We start from the raw sequence: 22,142 nt of genomic DNA on the forward strand, positions 1-22,142 counted from the left end.
AAAGTAAACGCATAACAATACGCACATTAAAATTCAGTTCAAGAGAAGTCCGAGTCTGATGTCAGAAGATGTAACCAAAGAAAATAAACAAAATGACAATAATACATAAATAACAACAGACTACTAGCAGTTAACTGACATGCCAGCTCCAGACTTCAATTAAACTGATTGAAAGATTATGTCTTCATCATATGAATATCAGGCACAATCCTTCCCGTTAGGGGTTTAGTATCATACCATCATAACATATATGAGAAGAACATAACCCGTGTCATGCCAACAACTGGTTTTTAAATAAATGTGTTTAGTGCCGATGCAAAGACCCTATAAGTGAATCAATATTAACGCCAAAATATGCAATCTTTAATGACCTGACAACAGTATCGTTACGGTAACTATATCCCTTCTTAATAAGTCTATTTAAAGGTTTTGTTAGCTTCAGAGGTGAATACTGACATTTTTGTGCTTTATAAAGAATATTTCCATAAAAAATTGGATGTGAAATACCTGAACGTGTAAGAAGTCTGCATGTTGAGCTATATTTACGAATGATGTCCTTATACCGATGATAAAATTTAGTAAATGTTTTGACTAGTTTGTGATATCGAAAACCCTGGTGTAATAATTTTTCAGTAATACATAAATTTCTCTCGTTAAAATCTAAAACATTGTTACATACACGAGCGAATCGTACAAGTTGAGATATATAAACACCGTAAGATGGTGAAAAAGGGAACGTCACCATCTAAAAATGGATAATTAACGATAGGAAATGAAAAATCATCTCTTATCATATATTTTAGTATTAAGCTTTCCGTTAATGATATAGTTATCAAGATCGAGGAAAGGGCAGTGGTCATTGTTAGTATTAGCTTTATTTAAAGTAAGTTCAACAGGATAAATTTCTTTAGTATACATACTGAAGTCGTCATTATTGAGAGCCAAAATATCATCCAAATATCTAAAAGTATTATTAAATTTGTGTATCAGATGTTGTTTCGATGGGTCTTTGCTGATTTTTGTCATAAATTGTAACTCATAGCAATACAAAAAAGGTCCGCAATAAGTGGTGCACAGTTAGTCCCCATTGGAATTCCGATAACCTGACGATATACGGAATCTCCAAAGCGAACAAAAATGTTATCTAGTAAAAATTCAAGGGCATATATAGTATCAAAGCATGTCCAATTGACATAGTTTTTTTGTTTATTGCTACTAAAAAATGACCTAAAAGAGTTTGAACATATATATTCACATTCTGACTTTCTAAATGCCCATTTAATTAGGTGTGTGAATTTTTTCTTAATGAGAATGTGAGGCAATGTGGTATATAGGGTAGAAAAATCAAAACTTTGAACAGATTCAAAATCACCAATATATGCATGTAATTTATCAAGTACTTCCAACGAGTTCTTGACACTCCAAAAGTAATTAATTCCACTATTTTCGAAGGCCTTATTTGAACAATTTATTATCAGGTTTTTGATTGTACCAAGTGTACTGGTAAGAAGAATTGACAATTTAGTAGTGGAACAATGGCTTGAAGACGAAATGAATCTATATTTGTATGATGTATACATACGCATCCATGTGTTGTCGGATTGGAGCCGTGAAATCCAATGCATCGTGTTGTACACATTAAAACAAAACTTGCGTTTCTTTACGGTTTGGTAGAGGTATTGCGAGGAAATAATCCTGCTTCAATCCGACATACCCTTTTTCTAGTGGCAGTCCAAATTGTATGCAAGTCCTCCTAGTCAGTCAGTTTTGAAGAACCCGATTGATTTATTATGTGTGTTCTCCATCCCTGTTTCCCCGAATATGACCTACCAAATTAGACTTTTCACCGGGTTTGTACTTACATGAGCATCACGATGCTGCAATTGCTTGCCTATCTTGGGAACTCGAGTTCACTGTCAAGTTGAAGTGGGGCTCGTTCATGTAAATGGTATTCGTTTTTTTCATGTGGATTTTTTCCTTATTTTTCCGGGTTTTTTTTGGTAAAATGTAGTGTAGTGTATGTTTTCTCCTATTTATTGTTGTAACATCACAGTTCCCAAATTGCCCCGAATACCCAATTTGCACCCATTTTTCTAAAAGAAAAAAGCAGCAAAAATCTTATAGGCTTTCTTAACAATTCTTATTTTTATCATTTTTCACTATACACGTCTTTCAACATAGCTATTACATACAAAAACGGTCACATTATATATCAAAAGATGAAGTCTCCAGTCAAAAAAGGAAAGTTTACGAAAACGTCGCAGGCGACGTCCACAAAAAGTCATAATGAGCAATTAAAATATGTCGCAGGCATCTGTTTTATTAAAAAATGTATGGTTATCATAGATTATTGCCAAATTGTTCTAAAAATGTAAAGAAATAAAACAAAGCATCAGTTATTTGATTTTTACGGATTTGAAGTTCAGCATGTATGCAATTTATGTACTCAACATTACAGAATCTTTGGCCGTTTGGATGTCGGTTCAAACTCATATTCAATGATTCAGTATGGATTTAAAATTACATTTGTGGAAATATATAGTGAATAAGGATATATCTACAAAATAACTACAAAATGGAGACTTCAGCCTGTTTCTTAAATTAAATATAGGTGGAAAACTGTAAAAATAGGTGCATTTTGGTATCTTGAAACTTTTTTCCAACCTTTGAAAACAGGTAAAGTTATAAGTACAATATACACTTACTATAATATTCATCGTCCATTTCGGTTTTTGATTTGTTTTGGCCGGTTTTCTCTGAAATATAATATACATTCCATTAAAAGTCAAACATATGAATATTAGAAATCAGATATAACACCCAATACTGATGAATGGATAAGGACAAACGGACGTAACTAAAAAATGAATGAAACTGGAACGATTGCTTTCTAGCATATTAGAGCTCATTAAGCTAATTCGATCAGTACGTTATGTTGTAACTTCATGTTTAGACAATGAAGTGTTTCTTTTTGGATACATTCAACAATTTACGATGAAAGTGGTCGGTCTTACCTAAAGGTTAAAACAAATGGAGTGCTGTAAAGACCGTTTTATTACAATTAAGAACATATATATGTTGTTGTTGGGGATATGAAGTGTTGAAGATGTGTAACGATTAATGATATGAAGGGGAAGTGAACGATGACCTAGAAGGTTTTTTTATCAAGGCAAATAAGACAATATTTTGTTTAGAGGTGGGGATCTGAACCATTGTTGAGATATTTAGAGGCAAACCCTAAGGCTTAGTTGCATTGGCAAGGAAGAATATTATATAGTTTTGGGATGGTCATATCAAAAATTAATTGTTTGGCCTTGAAAGTCAACATTCAAGGTCAGAGGCCATCTTCCATGGTTCGCAACACATTTTCTCGAAGCAAAAAAATGTTCCACAAAGTTCAGCTGAAGCTTTTTCTTATATGCGACATATCGTCTAATGGTAAAAACTGTAATAACAAATATATCAAACGCCAAGTAATTATATACATTCATGCCAAATATCAGTAGATAAGTCAAGAGATAAAAAATATTTCGGCCCTACTAATGTTATATGAGAAGAATCAGAGGAATTAGAAGAAAAAGAAGTTTAATAAGTCTTGATGACAAAAAGTCTCACACTTTACCTGGAAATGCATGAAATATGTTCCACTTGTCGTTAAGCAAACAACTATCAAATAATCATAAAACATGCCGGTGTTATCCGGCACAATCCAAAGTAATCAATGTGTAAGTAAAAACTAAGTATTTATGATTGTACATATTAACGTTTTGTTTTCCTTCTATTCTGATAAAACACTGATGTAATAAATAACAAATTAAAGAACAAAAAAATATCTTGCTAGGTTTATAGATTATTTACATAAGTTGCACATCCCACTATGTTCGTTTGCTTGTTTCCTACCCGTTCAGTGGTAGTCCCATGGAAGTATTCTGTGTGTCAATACTTCCATGGTAGTACTAAGCAAACTCTTGTTTATCGGAGAGAGGCGGTATTATGTAAGATATCTTTATGTGTCAATAATTCCAGACAATATTACCGCATTTAACAGAATAAAAAGTAGATACACGTATATTGATACAAAGACGGTAAAACCAATAAAGGTTGCAGTCATGTAAAGTTTCCTTTAAAGCGAATAAATGAATTTAGAATCTTACACTGAAAAAGCATCAATAGATTGTTATGTTAACTTGTTCTCTCGTAAGTTAGAAAAAATGTAGTATGTTGTCATGATTTCTACCTACATCAAATTGTTTTATATTTCCATCGTCTGCTAGAACAAACCATTTGTCTTGGTATCCTGTAAAGAAGGATATCTTTCTCTTTAATGTCCCTTCCATTGGTTGTTGGCTTCACACAATTTTAAAAGCTGAAGACAGAAATTTTTTTTTTGTTAAATAGCAGTAATCTAACATCTTAGTTAAAACGTGTCACCTCTCCTAGCGTTATATTTAAAATAATATTGTTTTACCTTATGCAATAGACGTAAGATCATAAAATGTTTAAAATGTATTTGAGAGAGAGAAAATTTTATTTAAGAAGTACCTGTATGTATACACAACTCAAACTGACGAACTCAATGTTTTGGTTCTCGGTCATGTATGGACTGAAAACACCAGAATATTTACCATAGATCCAGGTTGCTTAGTAGGTGAACGTATATCGCTCACAAACTTGTTTAACCCGGCCACATTCTTTATGTGCCTATCCCAAGTCAAGACCTAATATTCGTTTATTGGTCTAAGCATAAATCAGGCAGTTGGTTTATATTTGAGTTGTTTCATATTATGTCATGCTGGTGCCTTTTATGGCTTTTTATGCGGCATGGGTTTCGCTCATCGTTGAAGGCCGTACGGAACTGTAGTTGCATTCATCCTAGATAATTGATGTGTGTGGTCTCATTTGCAATCATACCACACTCCTTATTTAAATTTATCTTACCTCCTATACATTTCTAGGATTATGATTGGTTAAACGCAACCGCGTGGAGACCGTATATATTTCATATTAGGATAGTAGTCGGGGCTTATTTCAATACACGATTAGTAGCTTCGCTCTCACCCAATGTGGAATTTACTGATCCCATATATATCGTATTAGGTCACTCGCACACTATGTAACTTATAATATTATTCCCATTTTGTAGTCTGAAATATTATTTTGTTTTGTGTTTAAATTAGTTAATTAAGAACACAAGTTCAGAGTATTATGGGTTTGTAGTTAACAATCCTCTGTTCTATAAGAATTTTGTTCTGTTTTGAATTCTTATTACTATTTTTAAATACTGACGTTTTTTCTTTACGCTTTTTTTTTCGTCTTTTGAATTGTATTAATTTCCTGGCTTGATACAAATGATGCATATGTGCAATAAATTAAAAATCATATCAAAGACAAATCATACTAAACTTTTTTGTTTAATCTTGTTGATTATCACGTTTTGTCTAAGCAATCAACCGATATATAAGTATCCATTCTACATCAGCAAATATTTGTTTGTTGAAACGAATGTACAAATTTTTATGACGCTACAAACATATAAAATTATACTGCAATTAAATGCTATGCACTTTTTCAAGTTTGTAATTCTTATAATTCTTATAATACTAAAAAATATATATATAGATTACGAAAAGTATACATTTTTGTAGATTAACAAACGTTAAACGGTACATATCCGTCTTTTGTTTTGTTTTTTAAGTACAGGAATTATCGCAAAAAATGAATCATTTTTAGTTTGATATAATATATTTGAACAGCGAAACTGTCAATTTCATCAATTATGTAGTTTGGCGTTCATTTCATCTTTAGTATAACAATTTATAAAATCAAAACTAAACCTTTATGATACAGTGTATTTTTGCTACACCCCCCCCCCCCCCCAAATACATTGGATCCATAAAAAAAAATTCTATTTATCATTTCTTTGATAAATTATGCTTACGATATCTTTTTTAACTCTCATATTCTGCTTTTGCCATCTTCTGAATTTAAATTTAAATTCTCATTTCTTTATCAAAATTCTAAGTCCTGCTATATTGTATACCAAGATGATTAATTCACGAACACTCGCTAAATCTATTCCATTTATAGAAACTTTATAGTAAATCAACATTAGGTCGTACCCTTAAAAACACCATGAATTTGACCATTGAAGTATTCTATTGACCGCGTTTACCTTTAGTCTCCATATATTACAGTACTTACAAAATTTGCTCATAATGTTTTGTTCATCTTCTTTCAGTCCAGAGATTAAGACCGTGTCGTCTCACTAGATGCGCATAGAAAGACAAACAATCCAAGTAAATGTTTATCTTGTCTTCTGGTAAATCTACCTCAAGATTTTCCTGTTTTATTTTAATTGCATGTCATTCAGAAAGTTTCCATTCATGTCAAATGGTTGTTGTATTGACCGATATATCTCTGTATGGTAGCTTATTTACTAAAATATACAGCGTAACAGGTAAACACACGCTAGCATACAATTACAGTCTTTTAATAAAGTGAATTATTTTGTTAAATTGACATAGGTAAAACTGTTTTCACTGAGGCCAACGTCCGAAGTAAATATTAGTTTTCTAAAAATTAAATGTTCCATATTGGTGTCAACTGAGTAGGTTTTTCCAAGGTGTGTTTGTTTTTAAATCCACACTAAATAAAGTCCTAAGTAACACGTATTACTTTTTGCGTATTCATCATTTTTATTTTATTTTAAAGGTCCTTGACACCGAAATACATTAAATGGCGTATACATTTCAAATCAAGACTGGACATTTTCTATGGTAAGTTTAAACAGTTTTGTACAGTTGCAATTGAACATAACGTTTATTAAAGTCATATGAAACTTCAAATTTAAGAAAAAAGTTGAACGTGTTTTATATACTTGAAAGGCTAAGTTTTACTCTAAAAGAAGTGAACGTGAGCTTTTTTCAAAAAGAAAATCCGTCATATTATCACTGAAATCTTCATAAATGTACCGATATTGAATGATTGACTTCCCAGACACTAATTCGCCGATATTTTCCCGTATGCAGTGACCTTAACGACGAGACCTCTCGTTCTAACTTCGGCCACCGTACAGCGCAAGTGCGAGGAGAAAATCGTGATGAAAGAATGTAAACTCACGTGCTCTTGAAGGTAAATAGGAATAATAATAGAAACTTAAAAAAAGAAATTTAATACAACAAATCATTTAAAAACTGTTAAGGGATAATTTAATAAACAAATGGGAACGTAAGGAAAATATAAAAACAAACGCATGACTCTTTCAATTCACTTATCTGTCACGCTTTCCACGTGCTCTGTTTTTATTGTTTATCAATGTCACGATTCGGTAAACTTCGGCAACAAACTCGAAAGTTAATTAGCTGGCGATCAACAACCACTGAATGAAATATTATTTGTCGATAATACGTTATAGATGTGTAATAGATATAAAAGACTTGCATGCAAGACTTAGTTTAGTATATATGCATGCATTGGTTCAATAATTTCGAGAAACTCGTTTCATATGACTTTTGAAGTAGATATCAGGACGTTCATTTATTCTTTAGTAATGTTGAAACGAAAGCTATAGAGATAAGGAAATCTTAGTATTTGAAGCTACTTGTAAACAGGTAAATTGATACCTAGGTAAATTGAACATATGATAAATGAAATTGAGAATGGAAATGGGAATGTGTTAAAGAGACAACAACCTGACCAAAGAGCAAAAATCAGCCGAAGGCCACCAATGGGTCTTCAACACAGCGAGAAAATCCCGCACCTTGAGGCGGGCTTCAGCTGGCCCCTTAATAAAATGTGTACTAGTTCAGTGAAAATGGACGTCACACCAAACTCCAAAACATATAAATGAACTAATAAAAATTTTAAAAAATACAAGACTAACAAAGGCCAGAGGCTCTTGACTTGGGACAGGCGCAAATCTAAATTAGGTTATCTTAATTAATTATTAGAAAATAATAATACAAAATGAAAATGAACTATAATACACAGTGGTATTATATATGAATTTACCTCTCCCGGTTTTTTCTCCATTTGTTCATCATTCATTTATGCATCTCATATTTTCATTTTTGGCGACTTCTTTGCAACTGTTGAGTAAATGGTTTGACATGTACGTGTTTTTAAATGTTTACCTTGACATATTTTTTAACATTTCCGCGCGTTGTTTTCAGAACAAATTGTACCTTTTTTAACTCAAAATTCGCATACCTAAAATTTAGATGATTGCTATCACCAGGTAAGTGTCACTTTCCGTATATATTCCTCTTAAAAGCCCAACCGACATGATTAAGTCTTTCCACTTTTCCCTGGAAAGACCTTTTGATTTTTCTAGCTACGATTATTAGTTCTTTCTACTTTTCATTGATTATTAGGTCTCTCCGTTTTTCCGTGGAAATACCTCTTGATTTTGTTTTGATTATTTTTTTTTTTTCATGTTGTTTCAAAAGATGTCCCTTAGATATTTGGTATATGATATCGAACAGTTGATACGCTTTTGAAACAAACACTGCTTAACTGAACATAATTATCTTCCCGAACACTGGTTTTCTTCTTCGCACTACTCCTTTACAATCGTAAATGATCATGAAAAATTTATTTTCTCAAATTGATTGTTACATCCTCAGAATGTCAAGAACAATTTTTACTGAAGCGATCCAGAGACTCCGTATAAAAGTTATTTCCCTTTATGTATTCAATATAAGTGAACTGTTATTGTAACTAGAAAACCATAAGTTATAGAGACATATGGTCTCTTGATTTGAGATCAAAATGAAAATGAGGTCAAGGTCAAAGGTCAAGGTTTTTATTTACTTTTGCTAGATATTGCTACTCCTCAGAAACCATAACAAATATCCACAAAAGATTTCTACGAAATTGCTAGTTAAGACTTGAAAAATTGTTGGAAAGGTGGTGGTGTCATTTAATAGGGGTTTTCTCCCCTGAAAATCAGATGTTTGATGATAAAACTCATTTACCGTACAAAGAAGATACCTAAGGTATTTTGATTTCAGGTCCTTGTATTAAGGCTATTTGGTAGGAGGACATATGATGTTAAAAATGTCAACCGGAAGTGACCTTATGAAAACCAGAAGTATCAATTTTTGCACTTATTTAAATTCAAACTGACTATAATTCAATATGTCAATTTACCTATCTTAAAAAACCGGAAGTGACATTTTTCAAACCGGAAGTAGCAACTTATCACCCTTATTTCAAGCAAAGTTATATAGAAACCAAATACTTTTGGAATTAGTGGAAAGTATGTTATTAATTTATTTGACACCAGAAGTGACTCTAAGTATACCGGAAGTGGCCGATTAAATCCCTCATTTCACCAAAACAGTACAATAAACTATATATCTTTGGATATATATCTTTGGAATCAGTGAAACAATTTATATTCTGATAGCGAAAATGACATTTTAAACCGTAAGTTAATATTTTACATTTAAACAATGGTACATCATGATTTGAGGTGAAAAGACCTTCAATTGATCTCTGAACAATTGGTTATAATTTATTGACGATTATGGTGGTTGCTAAGCAGAGGAAAGGGATTAAATGGAAAAAATATTTCATTAAATCCTGGCAAATATAAAAATAAGGAGTTGTGGTATGATTGCCGGTGAGACAACTATCCATCAAAGTACAAATGAAGTGGATGTAAGCAATTATAGGCAACCGTTCGGCCTTCAACAATGAGAAAAACTCATATCGTGTGGGCGGCTATAAAAGAGACCCGACATGAAAAATATGAAACAATTCAATTGAAAAAACTAACGACCTAATCTGTAACAAAACAGTTTACGAAAAATAAATATGACAGACATGAAACAAAATAATGAACGAAAAACAAATATGTAACACAGCAACAAACGACAACCACTGAATTACAGGCTCCTGACTTGGGACAGGCACATAAAGAATGTGGCGGGGTTAAACGTGTTTGTGAGCGCTCGATCCTCCCCTAACCTGGGACAGTCGTGTAACAGTACAACATAAGAACAAACTATAAAAATCAGTTGAAAAAGGCTTAACTCATCAGATGGATACAAATAGAAATACATCTAACAAAAACACAAAGTGGACGTGAACGGGTACTTGTACATCCCAAGAACAAAAGGACACTAAGTACAGATCTGAGAGTACTATCATAATCATTATTTATATTTCTTATTAGAATTGTTTTAAATTTGCAAAAGGTTTACGCAGAGCATACAATTCATTAAAGTGGCTATTATTTGCAATTGAAACAATGTAAAAATAATGCAACACTATCTCATTTTATACCAGAATGGGACTTTTTATACTGAATACATTTGGAATAAAAATGGCAAAAGCCAATAGATAAACCCAAATGACTCCTCCACTATTCACGGTTTGTGTCGGTCTCTAAAAATACCGTAAAGGACCTCATTTGTGTACCAAGGAGCACAATTGACCACACAATACCACAAAAGAGTACCATAAGTGCACAAAGGATATACATCTGTATATTCAATGGGGGATGGGGGATTTGTTTCATACGAAAATGTTTACTTTTATTAAATACTTGCGTTAAATCGACATGAAGATTTACGAAACCGTTTTTCGAAATCGGTACAAATACAATATATGCATAAAATTACGGCATAGTCAAGATAATCAATAATCAGATTTTATGTATATGTTCCAGACCATACGAGTATTTAGACCATACGTGTATGGTCATGACAATATGCGTATATACTCGTTTGGTCCGACCTTACGCGTATGTTCCTAGTAATAAATACGATAAACGTTAAAAAGCGACTTATTATTTATTATAATTATGTAAATCATAATTATTAGGACTGGTAACAAAAGAGCTTATAAATAAAAACTTTGAAATAAAAAATATAAATTCTCCAGATAGTTTTTAGCCTCCCCTCAACTTGATAATTGTATCATAATTAAAACATGACATTGGAGTAATCTTTAAGTACTCATATTTTATATCTTTTGATCAAAATGAAAATGAGATCTATAATTAAAAATGAGACTGCTATCCATCAAAGTTCAAATGAAGTGGATGTAAGCAATTATAGGCAACCGCACGGCCTTCAACAATAAGAAAACCCCATACCGTATAATCAGCTATAAAAGGCCCCGATATGAAAAATATGAAACAATTCAATTGCGAAACCTAACAGCCTAATTTATAACAAAGCAATTTACGAAAAGCAAATATGACCCCACATGAACCAACGACAACCACTGAACTACAGGCTCCTGACTTGGGACAGGCACATAAAGAATGTGGCAGGGTATAACATGTTTGTGAGCACTAAACTACCCCCTGACTTGGGACAGTGTTGTTACGGCATAGCATAAGAACAAACTATAAAAATCAGTTGAGAAGGGCTTAACTCATCAGATCGATACAAAGCAAAAAAAACATCTAACAAAAACACAGACCGGACGTGGCAGGGTATTTATACGTCCCTAACAACATTTAACAGTTAGCACAGATCTGAGAGTACTCGCAGTTACTGACAGCAAGTTCATAGTTTATTACATCGAATAGAAAAAATCATGTATCTAAGACTAAAATTTGAATAAGTACACATCCAACATCCAATGGATTTAGTGTAAAGATGCCAGTACCTGTCAGAGAAAATATGACCTTGTGCAATGCTAAAATATAGGTACCGATAGATTGTAGTACCATGAAAGTGCATATGTGTATAACAATAATATTTAGTATGATTTTCATTTACTGATAAAGTAATCAATGTCTTGACTATACCAATAAAAACAATATTCAAAATTAAATTACAGTCTTCAATTGGTAACCTATTAGAATAAGTTTATTTAAAAGATTAATAAGTTTATCCGGATCGTATCTAAATTTCCGGGCTTGGTAAACAACATCACCGTAAAATTAACGATGTGCTATTCCGTTTGATAAAGTTTTCTATAGGAACTGCCAAACTTGCATACTAAATCTTTGTATCTATGGAAAAATTTACAAAAATGTAGTAAAGGTTTTTAGTAATTTATTGTAACAAAATCCTTGAGTTTATAATTTACCAGTAATACACAGATTACGCTCATTGAAATCCGAAACGTCACTACAGACACGGGCAGAGCGAACGAGTTGGGATATATAAACACCACAAGACGGTGCCAAAGGAACATCACCGTCCAAAAAAGGATAATTACCAATAGGGAAAGTAAAATTATCCCTTTTGTCGTAGATTATTGTGTGGAGTTTCTGGTGTAAAACTGAAATATCCAAATAAGGAAAAAAGGACAGTATTTGCTGTTAATATTTGATATATTTTAAGTAAGTTCTTATGGGTAAGTGTCGGCAGTATATTTAGAGAAATCCTTATATTTAACGAAAAAATAACATCAAGATAACGGTAAGTGTTGTTAAATTTGTCAATTAGTATTAGATACAATACAAAGGTAACAAAGAAACAGGCCGGTAACAACCGTTGCCGGATAGTTTTTCTGCACGAGTAGTCAGGTCAAGGTCCGAGGCGATCGCCGAGGACCTTGACCTGACTACAAGTGCAGACAAACTATACGGCAGGTTGTTTCCGACCTGTTTTTAGTTACCTTTGTTTTGTATCTGACTTGTACGACGTTTCAAGAAGGAAGAAGTACATTTTGCATTTAGAAGAGGTAGCAAAACTAAAGATATTAGAAACTTAAATGGCCATATACCAGTTAATGTAAGTTACAGTTTATACTCATTTTTTTTTTCTCACTTCCCTTCAGCCGAGAGTTTTTTTCTCAAAAAATTCAAGAATCTAATAACTTTATAAAAAGAACCATTTCAAGTTAAAGGTGAATGTTATACACATTTGAGAATTTTTGAAATGCAACTTCGCAAGTAAGTAATGTATAAAAAAAAGATTTCAGAGGTAAGCAAGCTACCATTTGATTTTTATTGGGGGAAAAAGGGGGGGGGGTTAAAATAAATTTAAAATAAACAGGATTTTTTTGTTGAAAGAATGCAGGATCCCCCCCCCCCCCCATTCGTAAAAATCGTACGTTTGCCGCCAAATATATGAATTCAATATATATGAATTCAATAACAATATAAGTGTATCAAAAGAATGAATTTCCTATCTCATTAGTGAATGAAATGTTATGAAAAAATGGATTTTGTCTTGTTATTAGACACATATAGGCATATATTTTGGATTAAAAAAAATGTTCATGCTTATAGGTTTTTATATGTCTCGGATAGTGTTGATCAGGATTAAACACGTGTCATTATATGATCCAATCAGAGCTTACCGTCCAAAATTGATGACATAAGTTGAATGATTTTCTTCCAGATTTGCTGCCTATTTGAACATGTATTACACGGACACTTTTTATTTATAGGATCAATCGTGCATTGGTGAGTTGATAGGAATTTTATCTTTTGATTAGATTTGATTTTTTTATATATATTTCCTGTCTTTTTTATTGAAGTATAAACGTTGGTACCAGCATTTCTTTCAGCATTGTCCAGAATACTATTCATGTCCATATATTGAAAAAAAAATCATTTACGGACCGACCATTTAGCTTCAAAAGGGGGTGTGTTGTTTTCTGAGTAAGAAAATTATTTAGTTTTTCAACTATATAATATATTATATATTTTTTCTCATAAAATTGGGGATCAAAATGTTTTTTTAGGAAAAAACCATAACCCACCTTTTGAAGTTAAATGGTCAATCGCTTAGTGTACTAATATGAATAGTTACTGGAATTGTTTGAAAAAAATATAGTTATTGATGCTAACGTAAATATTTTAATTAAAAAGACAGGAAATATGTCATCTCATCACACCTCCAGTGAGTATATCTGAGTATATCATAGTTATCTTTCTCATTTGAGAAAAAAGGCTTTATATGAGTTGCAGCAAATAAATTTGCAATCAGATTTATCAAACTACCATTTAATTTAATAGGAAAACTTCTGTTTGATAAGATTGTGTGGAAATGTAGTATAAAGAGTGGGAAAGTTAAAACTGTCAACCGAGTCAAAAGGATCACCAAAAGCAAGTAATTTATATAAAAAAAACAAAGATTTTTTTAAACTCCAAAATGGTTTATTCCACTATTTTGATTTTTGTTACAAACATTCATGATAAGTATCTGATAGAAGTTAAGGAACACGTTAAAGCACTGAAAGATTAGTAGTTAAACACTTACTAGAGGTCGAGATGAAACGAATTTATTTACTTTATAACTCTCTGTGGAGCGTACGGCCTTGAATGCAGTTGATTCTTAATGACTTCCGTGTAGTATTTACGTCATACCACCACCGCATTGTTTGCTGCTTCGTCTGCCGGTACGGACACAAAACACTTTGTGAGTGCTTGAATTTTGTTTAAATTCTAGAAATAAGCGTATTCCTTACCTTTTTTTTTTATTTATTATTAAATTATTTTCGAAATGTGATATGCGAAAATAAACCATATACAGAGATGCATTTAAATAGGAATCAAGTGACTTTTTGTCAGATTTCTCCCGATAATACCATTTTGTTTTACAATAGGATGAAAGATCATCTTTAATAACCTGACGACACTCTTCCCAATTTATTTTTCTATTGTGGACGATATTTTGGGTCCTTTTTCAGAAAGTTTATAACCTCTCTGTCTTGAACGATGTCGAGGTCCCCTGTTACAAGGCCACAGGGATCATATGTAAACTTAGATGTTTCGCAGTCTCATGTTTAAGGGGCATTATTATCTTCCGATGATTTATTCAACAATTTCTATCTACATAGATCTATAAATTGAATCTGGTAAACGATAACTTGAATCATCCTATCATTTTTTAGTACGTTATTAATATATGTTGTACGCTCAAAAATCATATCATGTTTATATCTAACTGTCATTAAATCGGTCAACATCACAACGATCTTGAAACTGGATTTACAGATGTTGAGTTTTTTTTTCACGTCTCTGGTTATCTTAAATTGATGAGACATATAACCCCGATAATGGCATACCCAGACACTGTTCTTTGTGATTAGCCATGGAGACGTGTCAGACTTCGAATGTTAGTCTTCAACATAAGAATAGTAGTTTTAAAATTATAGTACTGCCCTGTCAAAACTATTTAATCGTAAAACATTGTATTACAAAAATTTTAAAGAGTATAGAATTACTTTATAAATTATTCTGCTTTGTGGTGTTCACTCGAATTTCTCAACTCATCTTAATCTTAAGAAGGCGACCGATGTGTACACAAGTGAAAATAAAATTTTTAAAAAATCAATTCAAAGTATAAACAAAATATTGAAATGCAAACGATTTTGATATCAAACGTGGAAGCTTTTTATAAACCTAAAATAAGAGTGCAATTTTGTCCTTATTCTAACTTCATGACTTTCGTTAAGATAGTGTTTATAATGTCTCAAAGTTGTCGGAAAACGTAAAAATGATAAAAATAACCATATGCATATATGCTTTCTACTACGGAAGCCCATTTAGGACCTCCAGAAAATATAATTTGAATTCGATATCACGAATTTAAATTGTTATCACGAATTCTAGAATTCGTTATCACAGATTAAATTCGTTATCATTTTTTGTAATTCGTGATAACGAACTTTATAATTCGTTTTTACGGATTAAAATTGTTCTCACGAATTTGTGTAAATTGTTTTCACAGTTTTTTTTGTAATTCGTGATTACTGATAAAATTCGTTATCACAGATCAGATTATTGTAATTCGTGATAACGGTTTAAAATCGTTATAACAAATTGTATAATTTGTGATAACGGATTAAATTCGTTATAACTATTTCTACGAATTTGTGATAACGAATTTAATCCGTTATAACCATTTATGAAATTCATTATAACGATTTTAATCCGTTATCGCGAATTACCAAAAAAAATGTGATAACAAATTCTACGAATTCGTGATAATGAATTCAATCCGTTATAACGATTTATACAATGCGTAATCACGATTTATACAATTCGTTATTACGATTTTGATCCGTTATCTCGAATTAAAAAAAATTTGATAACGAATTTAATTACGAATTACAAAAATTGTTATAACTAATACCGGAAATTCGTTATCACGAATTTAATCTGATATAAAGAATTCTTCAATTCGTGATAACGATTTAAATTCGTGATTTCGAATTCAAATATATATTTTTAGGAGGTCCTAAATGGGCTTCCGTATTCTACACTAAATTGTCGGTTTTTTTCCCAATAAGTTAACAGTGTTAAAAACTACAACTTTCTTCAAATCAGTCTTCAATCCTCTTGTTACTCATGCTTGTCATGGCCTTGAATTTACACGAAAGCACAGATAAAAGCGTTGTCGACACTATCAACGAGTTCCCACCTATCTGTTAAAGTCGGTATGAGTTCTTTAAAATTTCCCCCTATTTATACCTATACATTTTTTGTTGCTATCCAAGCACAGCAATAAGCTTTTAAGTATTTGAATTTTTATAACAAACACTATCTTTTTTTACACAATTTCTTTCATCCAATCCAACAATTAAAACAAAGTTTGACAACTAGAAGTATTTGCTTACCTTTCCGGAGCACCTGAGATTAGCCCCGGTTTTTGGTTGTGTTCGTGTTGCTCAATTTTTTGCTTTCTATGTTATATTTTGTATATTGTTGCTTTTCTTTTGGTCTTTTTCGTTTTTTGGCGTTGCTTTGTCAGTTTATTTTCGACTTATGAGTTTGAATGTACCTTTTTGTATCTTTCGCCTCTCTTTTACAGTAACGTGATTGGAAACAGACGTATTAGCCTTTCTGTTTTCTGCTTTTGAAAGATTTTTGTCTTACAGTTTAATAAATGGGAAATATATATTTTTTAAAGAGTCTTCAAATGTCACCTTTATTACGTTAATATCAACATTCATTGGGGACTGTTGTTTAAGTAATTGAATCTTCACACCTAGCATACTTGTCTACCCGGATGTGTGATGGCTGGCAGCGGCTATTTTAGTCAGTGGAGAAGTTTTAGAGGTTTTTAGACAACATATACCATAATTTTTAAAACTGGGTCAATTCTGTGTGCTCATATTCACATTTTAACTTCGATGTTAACTTTTAGTGCTCCTTGGTAGATTTTAAAATATAATTATCTCAGTGACACTTTAAGCTGCTTTGTACTTACCGCTCTTTTAGAAAAAGTACCGCCATCTTGACATTTGATATTATACCTGGCAAGGGAGTTGTTAAACCAAGAAAATATAAGTCTACTAATTAAGATCAAACTATGCAGTATACTCTTAACCGACAAAAAGACTGCTGTCATTTTAGTCAACTGTAATTTAATTGACCTGTAAAAACTATACAGAATAAAGAATAAATATCTTATGTTGAAATAATTAATATAGTCATACTACATATATCTAAAGTATGCAAGACCATCCTGACCCTTATAAATCTTACTTGCAATTAAAGGCAAAGTAAATTAAAATCTGAGGGTGTTTTTTTTTTTGCAATCTCATTAAAATTTTTGGTGATACCAAATAATTGGTTCAAGAGACACTTTCTTTGATTATTATTAAGTTTACATTTTCAAAAAGTCTCAGTCGGCAGCCCCCAAACACCGCCTCGTCTGTTTCCGAGGCCTAGTTACGGCACTGTCTTGTATACCTGCCTAATTTAGTTAGCAAATTAAGAATTATATCTGTCACTAGTTAACCGGTCACTAGTTGTGTATTAGGCGAACTGATAGGGGTTTTAATTCGGCGGTACATAATGTATTGTTTGTCCATACTACAGGTATGAATTAAGTTCCCCAGTTCAAGCTTCCGCAAATCAGCATTTCTAGTCCGCAAATAAACGGGCTTCTTTTCGGCAATTATTTTCCTGGACGTTTCCGAAAATGTTTGCCTCTACTGTAAGCCAGATAAATGTTGTGTTGTACATATACATGTACGAAAAAAATTGTACATTTCTATTAAAATATTAGCAGTTCTATTATTGAATAAAAACGGTATTTATATAATACAAATAAAGATATCAAAAATCTGGTATACATTCGGGGAAACGTTTAAAGGACAAAAACATTTCATTTTTCACAAACGTAAGTGGATTTTATCACACACACATAAATGCAAACATTTAATGTAATGGTGTCGTGTAGTTGTGTACATTCTTGCTATTTGTTTGTTGGTGGATAGCTGTCTCATTGGCAATCATACCACATTTCCTTAATCTATATATGTTGTCTTAATTGTTCGACGATATCAGATAATCAATACATAAATTCATAAAAGGTATAATTATGTCTATCTTTCCATGACGAAAATGATAAGTAGCTGACCAGAAAATATTGAACCCTTTTTACATCGCGATGACCGTGAGGGCATTCCGATGTATTGTTGCCGACGAGATTTCTACTTACGTAACTTTCGTGTTTGACTGGTAACCGATCTATAAATCCGCGGACATTATCGAGTGCAAAATAACATTCCTAATCGCTTGTTATAAATTCATTTCTTAAATAAATACTCATAAAATATTTTTGTTTAGAACATAAATTAATAATATGAAGATGTTTTGTCGTTAGAAATATATATATAAGTAAAAAATCATTGATAATATCTATGCACACGTACAGAAAAATTGTGTTAACGCATGCAGAAGAATATCTCAAGAACGTTTTGCGGGAAAATATGAATGCCTGCTCAAATCCAATCTTTTAGAAAAATCATATTATTACAGAAGAGTGTCCACCATGAACTTGCACTGCACTATTATTAGAATAGTAAAATAGAATGATATACAAATGGATGAAAATTATATTTTATACATGTAACTGTTATATACAAACATTAATATAATATATAACAACAAACCAGTGTATACTGATTTGTATCACTACAATATAATAGTTATTACAGTGACGTTGAATTCCCTGTCATTTATTCATTATCCACGCACGAACTTGTCTCAGAAAAAGTATATCTCTGTACATTAACCTCACTTTCAGGTATACAGATGTGATTTTTTTTTCTGAGACAAGTGCTTGTGACCATCCACAAGAACTTGCTGTCATCCGATGTTCAGTACTTCAGTACTTTGATTTGGATACGCCATAAACTTTTTATGCGGATAGGTGAAAAGATAATTTTACAAAACAAGTGATAATTTCATACCTCCATATGTATTAATTCGAGTTAAGAATGAAGACAGATATCTCTTAATCACAATGCAAAACATGCACAGTGCCTTATTTTTGTTGTCTTCATTTATAAACCCGTCTGCCTGTAGTCAATTACCTTATAATAAATATACTACACATGTACGACGCTTATATTTTTTATATACTTTTTGTTTGTTTGTAAGTATCTATGCTTTTTTTCTTGGCGTGGAGGGGTATTTATAAATTCAGGGGCGTAGGAGCCGGGTAGGGGACCATACCCGCATTATATACAAAGGTGAGGGGCACACTTTTAGAAATTTATTTTGTTATTAAGATATAAAGTGGCTACGAAAGAGGTAGTACATTGACTTATTTCTAGACTATTAGACTTTTATAATAAAAAATATAGATTAAAGGTCTTTTAATTGCTTGTCACTTTAAGAAGTCCCCCTCCTTTCTCAACTTTTCAATCTACTCCTACTACACTGATATGGATAAAAGGAATAAGCAATACATTTATACGCACACAGCTGATAGAATTGAGAAGCGCTAGTGTTAACGCAAAATCCCTTATTTATGTATCAGATACAGAACAAAGATAACAAAAAAATAGTCAGGTCAAGTCCGAGGCGATAGCCGAGGACCTTGACTTGACTACAAGTGCAGAAAAACTGTACGGCTGGTTGTTACCATCCTGTTTATTTTGTAACTCTTGTTTTGTATCTGACCTGTACGACGTTTTTAATTAGAAAGAAATATACTTTGCATTTAGACGATTTCATAATTAAAAAGATTGAACACAAAAAATGTGTATACCGTTTTATGTACCACGATGTTTGGAGATATTTAGTCTTAAAATAAACAAGGGATTTTGCTTTAACACTATTCTCAATTCTATTAGTTGTGTGCGAGTAAAATTATTGCTTATATTGATTTGTTTTTGCAAGAAATTGTTAATATAGAATGAAAGGTAGTTTTGTGAGTGAAATGAATTCTTTTTTCAATGAGTCATAAAAGTGTCACTTTTATAGATATATATACACGATCCAGATACTTTACAATTTTACCTACAAAAACCTGTGAACTATGTGTATAAGCCATATATTTGTAGATATAGAATGTCTGCACACTGCCTAAACATTGAAACCGGTAGATTTTGTAATATTGAAGTGATAAATATCTGATTGAAGATGAATACCATTGTATTTTAATATGTGACAAATTTTTTGATATAAGGCAAAAATATAATATAAAACCTATAGTTATTGGAAAAAACCATCTTGACTGTTATAAATTTATACAATTATTGTTTGTTCATAACATTAAAGAGCTTAACAATCTAGATAAATACCTTTATATAGCTAATAAGATTCGTTATTCATAATATAATACTCATATTTCATTATTTATATTATTTGTTGTCATTCTCCGCCGATGATTCAATGATAAAAACTGTTTGTAATTGTAAAACACATATGTAATTATTCACTGATGCTATTATATTTGTATAGTTAATTTCTATAAGCTGTATTCACGCTTTTGAATAAAAGACTATTATTATTCCTTTGATACATATCATTGAAGTAGGAGAAGATTAAAGACGGAGTTGAGAAAAGGGGGAGGGGGCTTCTTAAATTGACCAGCCAAAAAAAAGACCTTTAATCTATATTTGCTATCATAATAGTCTAATAGTCTAGAAATAAGTTAATGTCCTCTTTCGAATCCACTTTATATCTTAATAACAAAATAAATTGCCAAAGAGGGGGATATAACAGTTTTGCTTCTCACCTTTGTAAGTGTGTAAAGCGGTTTTGATCCCCTTTCCTGGCTCATACGCCCCTGCATTTATATATACCCCTTCACACCAAGAAAAAAAGCATAATAAGTACAAACAAACAAAGCTAAACAAGAAATTATGTTTTGCCTCCTCCATCCCCCATTTTGAAAGTGAGGGGATTGCCAACTTCCCCGGCTCATAACCCCCTTCCCCCCCCCCCCCCCCCCCCCCACATATTAGAGTCTTAACTTTTTATAGTTGATTTGATGTTGTATGCTTTTAAACGTATTTTTTACTTTGTAGTTTCGTGTATGTACGAATTTGTGTATATTTTTTTTAACATGTAAAGCGCTTAGAGTAATTGTAGTGTTATATTATGCGCTTTAAAAATGCCTTGTAATAAATAATAATAATAATGAATAACAGATTTAAGACATTTAAAAATTCAACGACGTATGCAAATGAAATAAGAAAGAGTAATCAGACAAACGTAAATACAACATGTATAAATATTGTCAAAATCAATAAAATAAAGAACAAAATATAGAATTATAGAAAAAAGCTGTTTCTCTGTTTTATGGGGGAATAACATTCAATCAAAAATAATTTATTTTGTCTAGTTTTTAATTTTTTGATCCGCTTATTATGGAAATAATTTTTGTTTGTTTAATTTCATGCTCATTTCAGTAATGTGATATTCGAGTAGACCAAAGTTTTGATTACGTGACACAATATGTTTTTCATTTTCCATCCCTATATCCAAAATGGGTGGACGTTTATTGACGTTGAGACTGATTTTGCGCTGTCACAATTCGAATTATAATAAACAAATTCCTTGAACATGAAGAGAAAAGGGGAAATCCTCCGTATAGTTCGATTTAAAAGATTTAAAAGATTTCGGCTTAACTGCTAATGCCGGCGTCACACATTGGCGTATAGACCGACGTCCACCAGACGTACAGAGAAAATTGACTAAGTCCGTATACGTTAGGTGCATGCAAGAGGAACGCTAAGCAATTGTTAGACGCGCGTTGCATAAGTTTGAAGTACGTCGAAATTCAAAGGTATACGCTTGGTGAACGCTATAACTCCAGGAAATTTTTATGCAGCATAAAATTTTTCATCTAGCTCTAGCATTTGTCAAGCGTATACCTGTCCCCTACACGCACGTAATACATACGTTACAAGCGCGTTGAAAAACGCTACAGATAAGTTTGAGACACGTTTAGGGCACGTTGTATACGCCTAAAGAT

General features: G+C 32.0%; 2 protein-coding genes across 6 annotated transcripts in view; one reads left to right on the plus strand and one right to left on the minus strand.

Moving 5' to 3' along the window:
- Window positions 1-22,142, minus strand: part of LOC127728290 (heat shock 70 kDa protein 12A-like) — a 177,821-nt gene that overhangs the window by 16,854 nt on the left and 138,825 nt on the right. The window contains exons 1-3 of one of the 3 annotated variants that reach the window (XM_052235621.1): window positions 6,330-6,488; window positions 4,242-4,366; window positions 2,706-2,756 (exon numbers count right to left, since the gene is read on the minus strand). In XM_052235621.1, the coding sequence (XP_052091581.1) occupies window positions 2,706-2,756; window positions 4,242-4,337 (147 nt within the window). In that variant the 5' untranslated portion in view covers window positions 4,338-4,366; window positions 6,330-6,488. Of the gene's footprint in view, window positions 1-2,705; window positions 2,757-4,241; window positions 4,367-6,201; window positions 6,489-22,142 lie in introns of those variants that run through there. The other 2 variants (XM_052235620.1, XM_052235622.1) reach the window with 2 other exon arrangements.
- Window positions 6,651-22,142, plus strand: part of LOC127728284 (heat shock 70 kDa protein 12A-like) — a 74,781-nt gene continuing 59,289 nt past the window's right edge. For 2 of the 3 annotated variants that reach the window (XM_052235594.1, XM_052235595.1), the window contains exon 1: window positions 6,660-6,776. The gene's annotated coding sequence lies outside the window, so the exon portion shown is untranslated. Of the gene's footprint in view, window positions 6,777-22,142 lie in introns of all 3 variants that reach the window. The other variant, XM_052235598.1, reaches the window with a different exon arrangement.

Source organism: Mytilus californianus, unplaced genomic scaffold (assembly GCF_021869535.1).
Source record: "Mytilus californianus isolate M0D057914Y unplaced genomic scaffold, xbMytCali1.0.p SCAF_2, whole genome shotgun sequence".
Classification (NCBI taxonomy): Eukaryota; Metazoa; Mollusca; class Bivalvia; order Mytilida; family Mytilidae; genus Mytilus; species Mytilus californianus.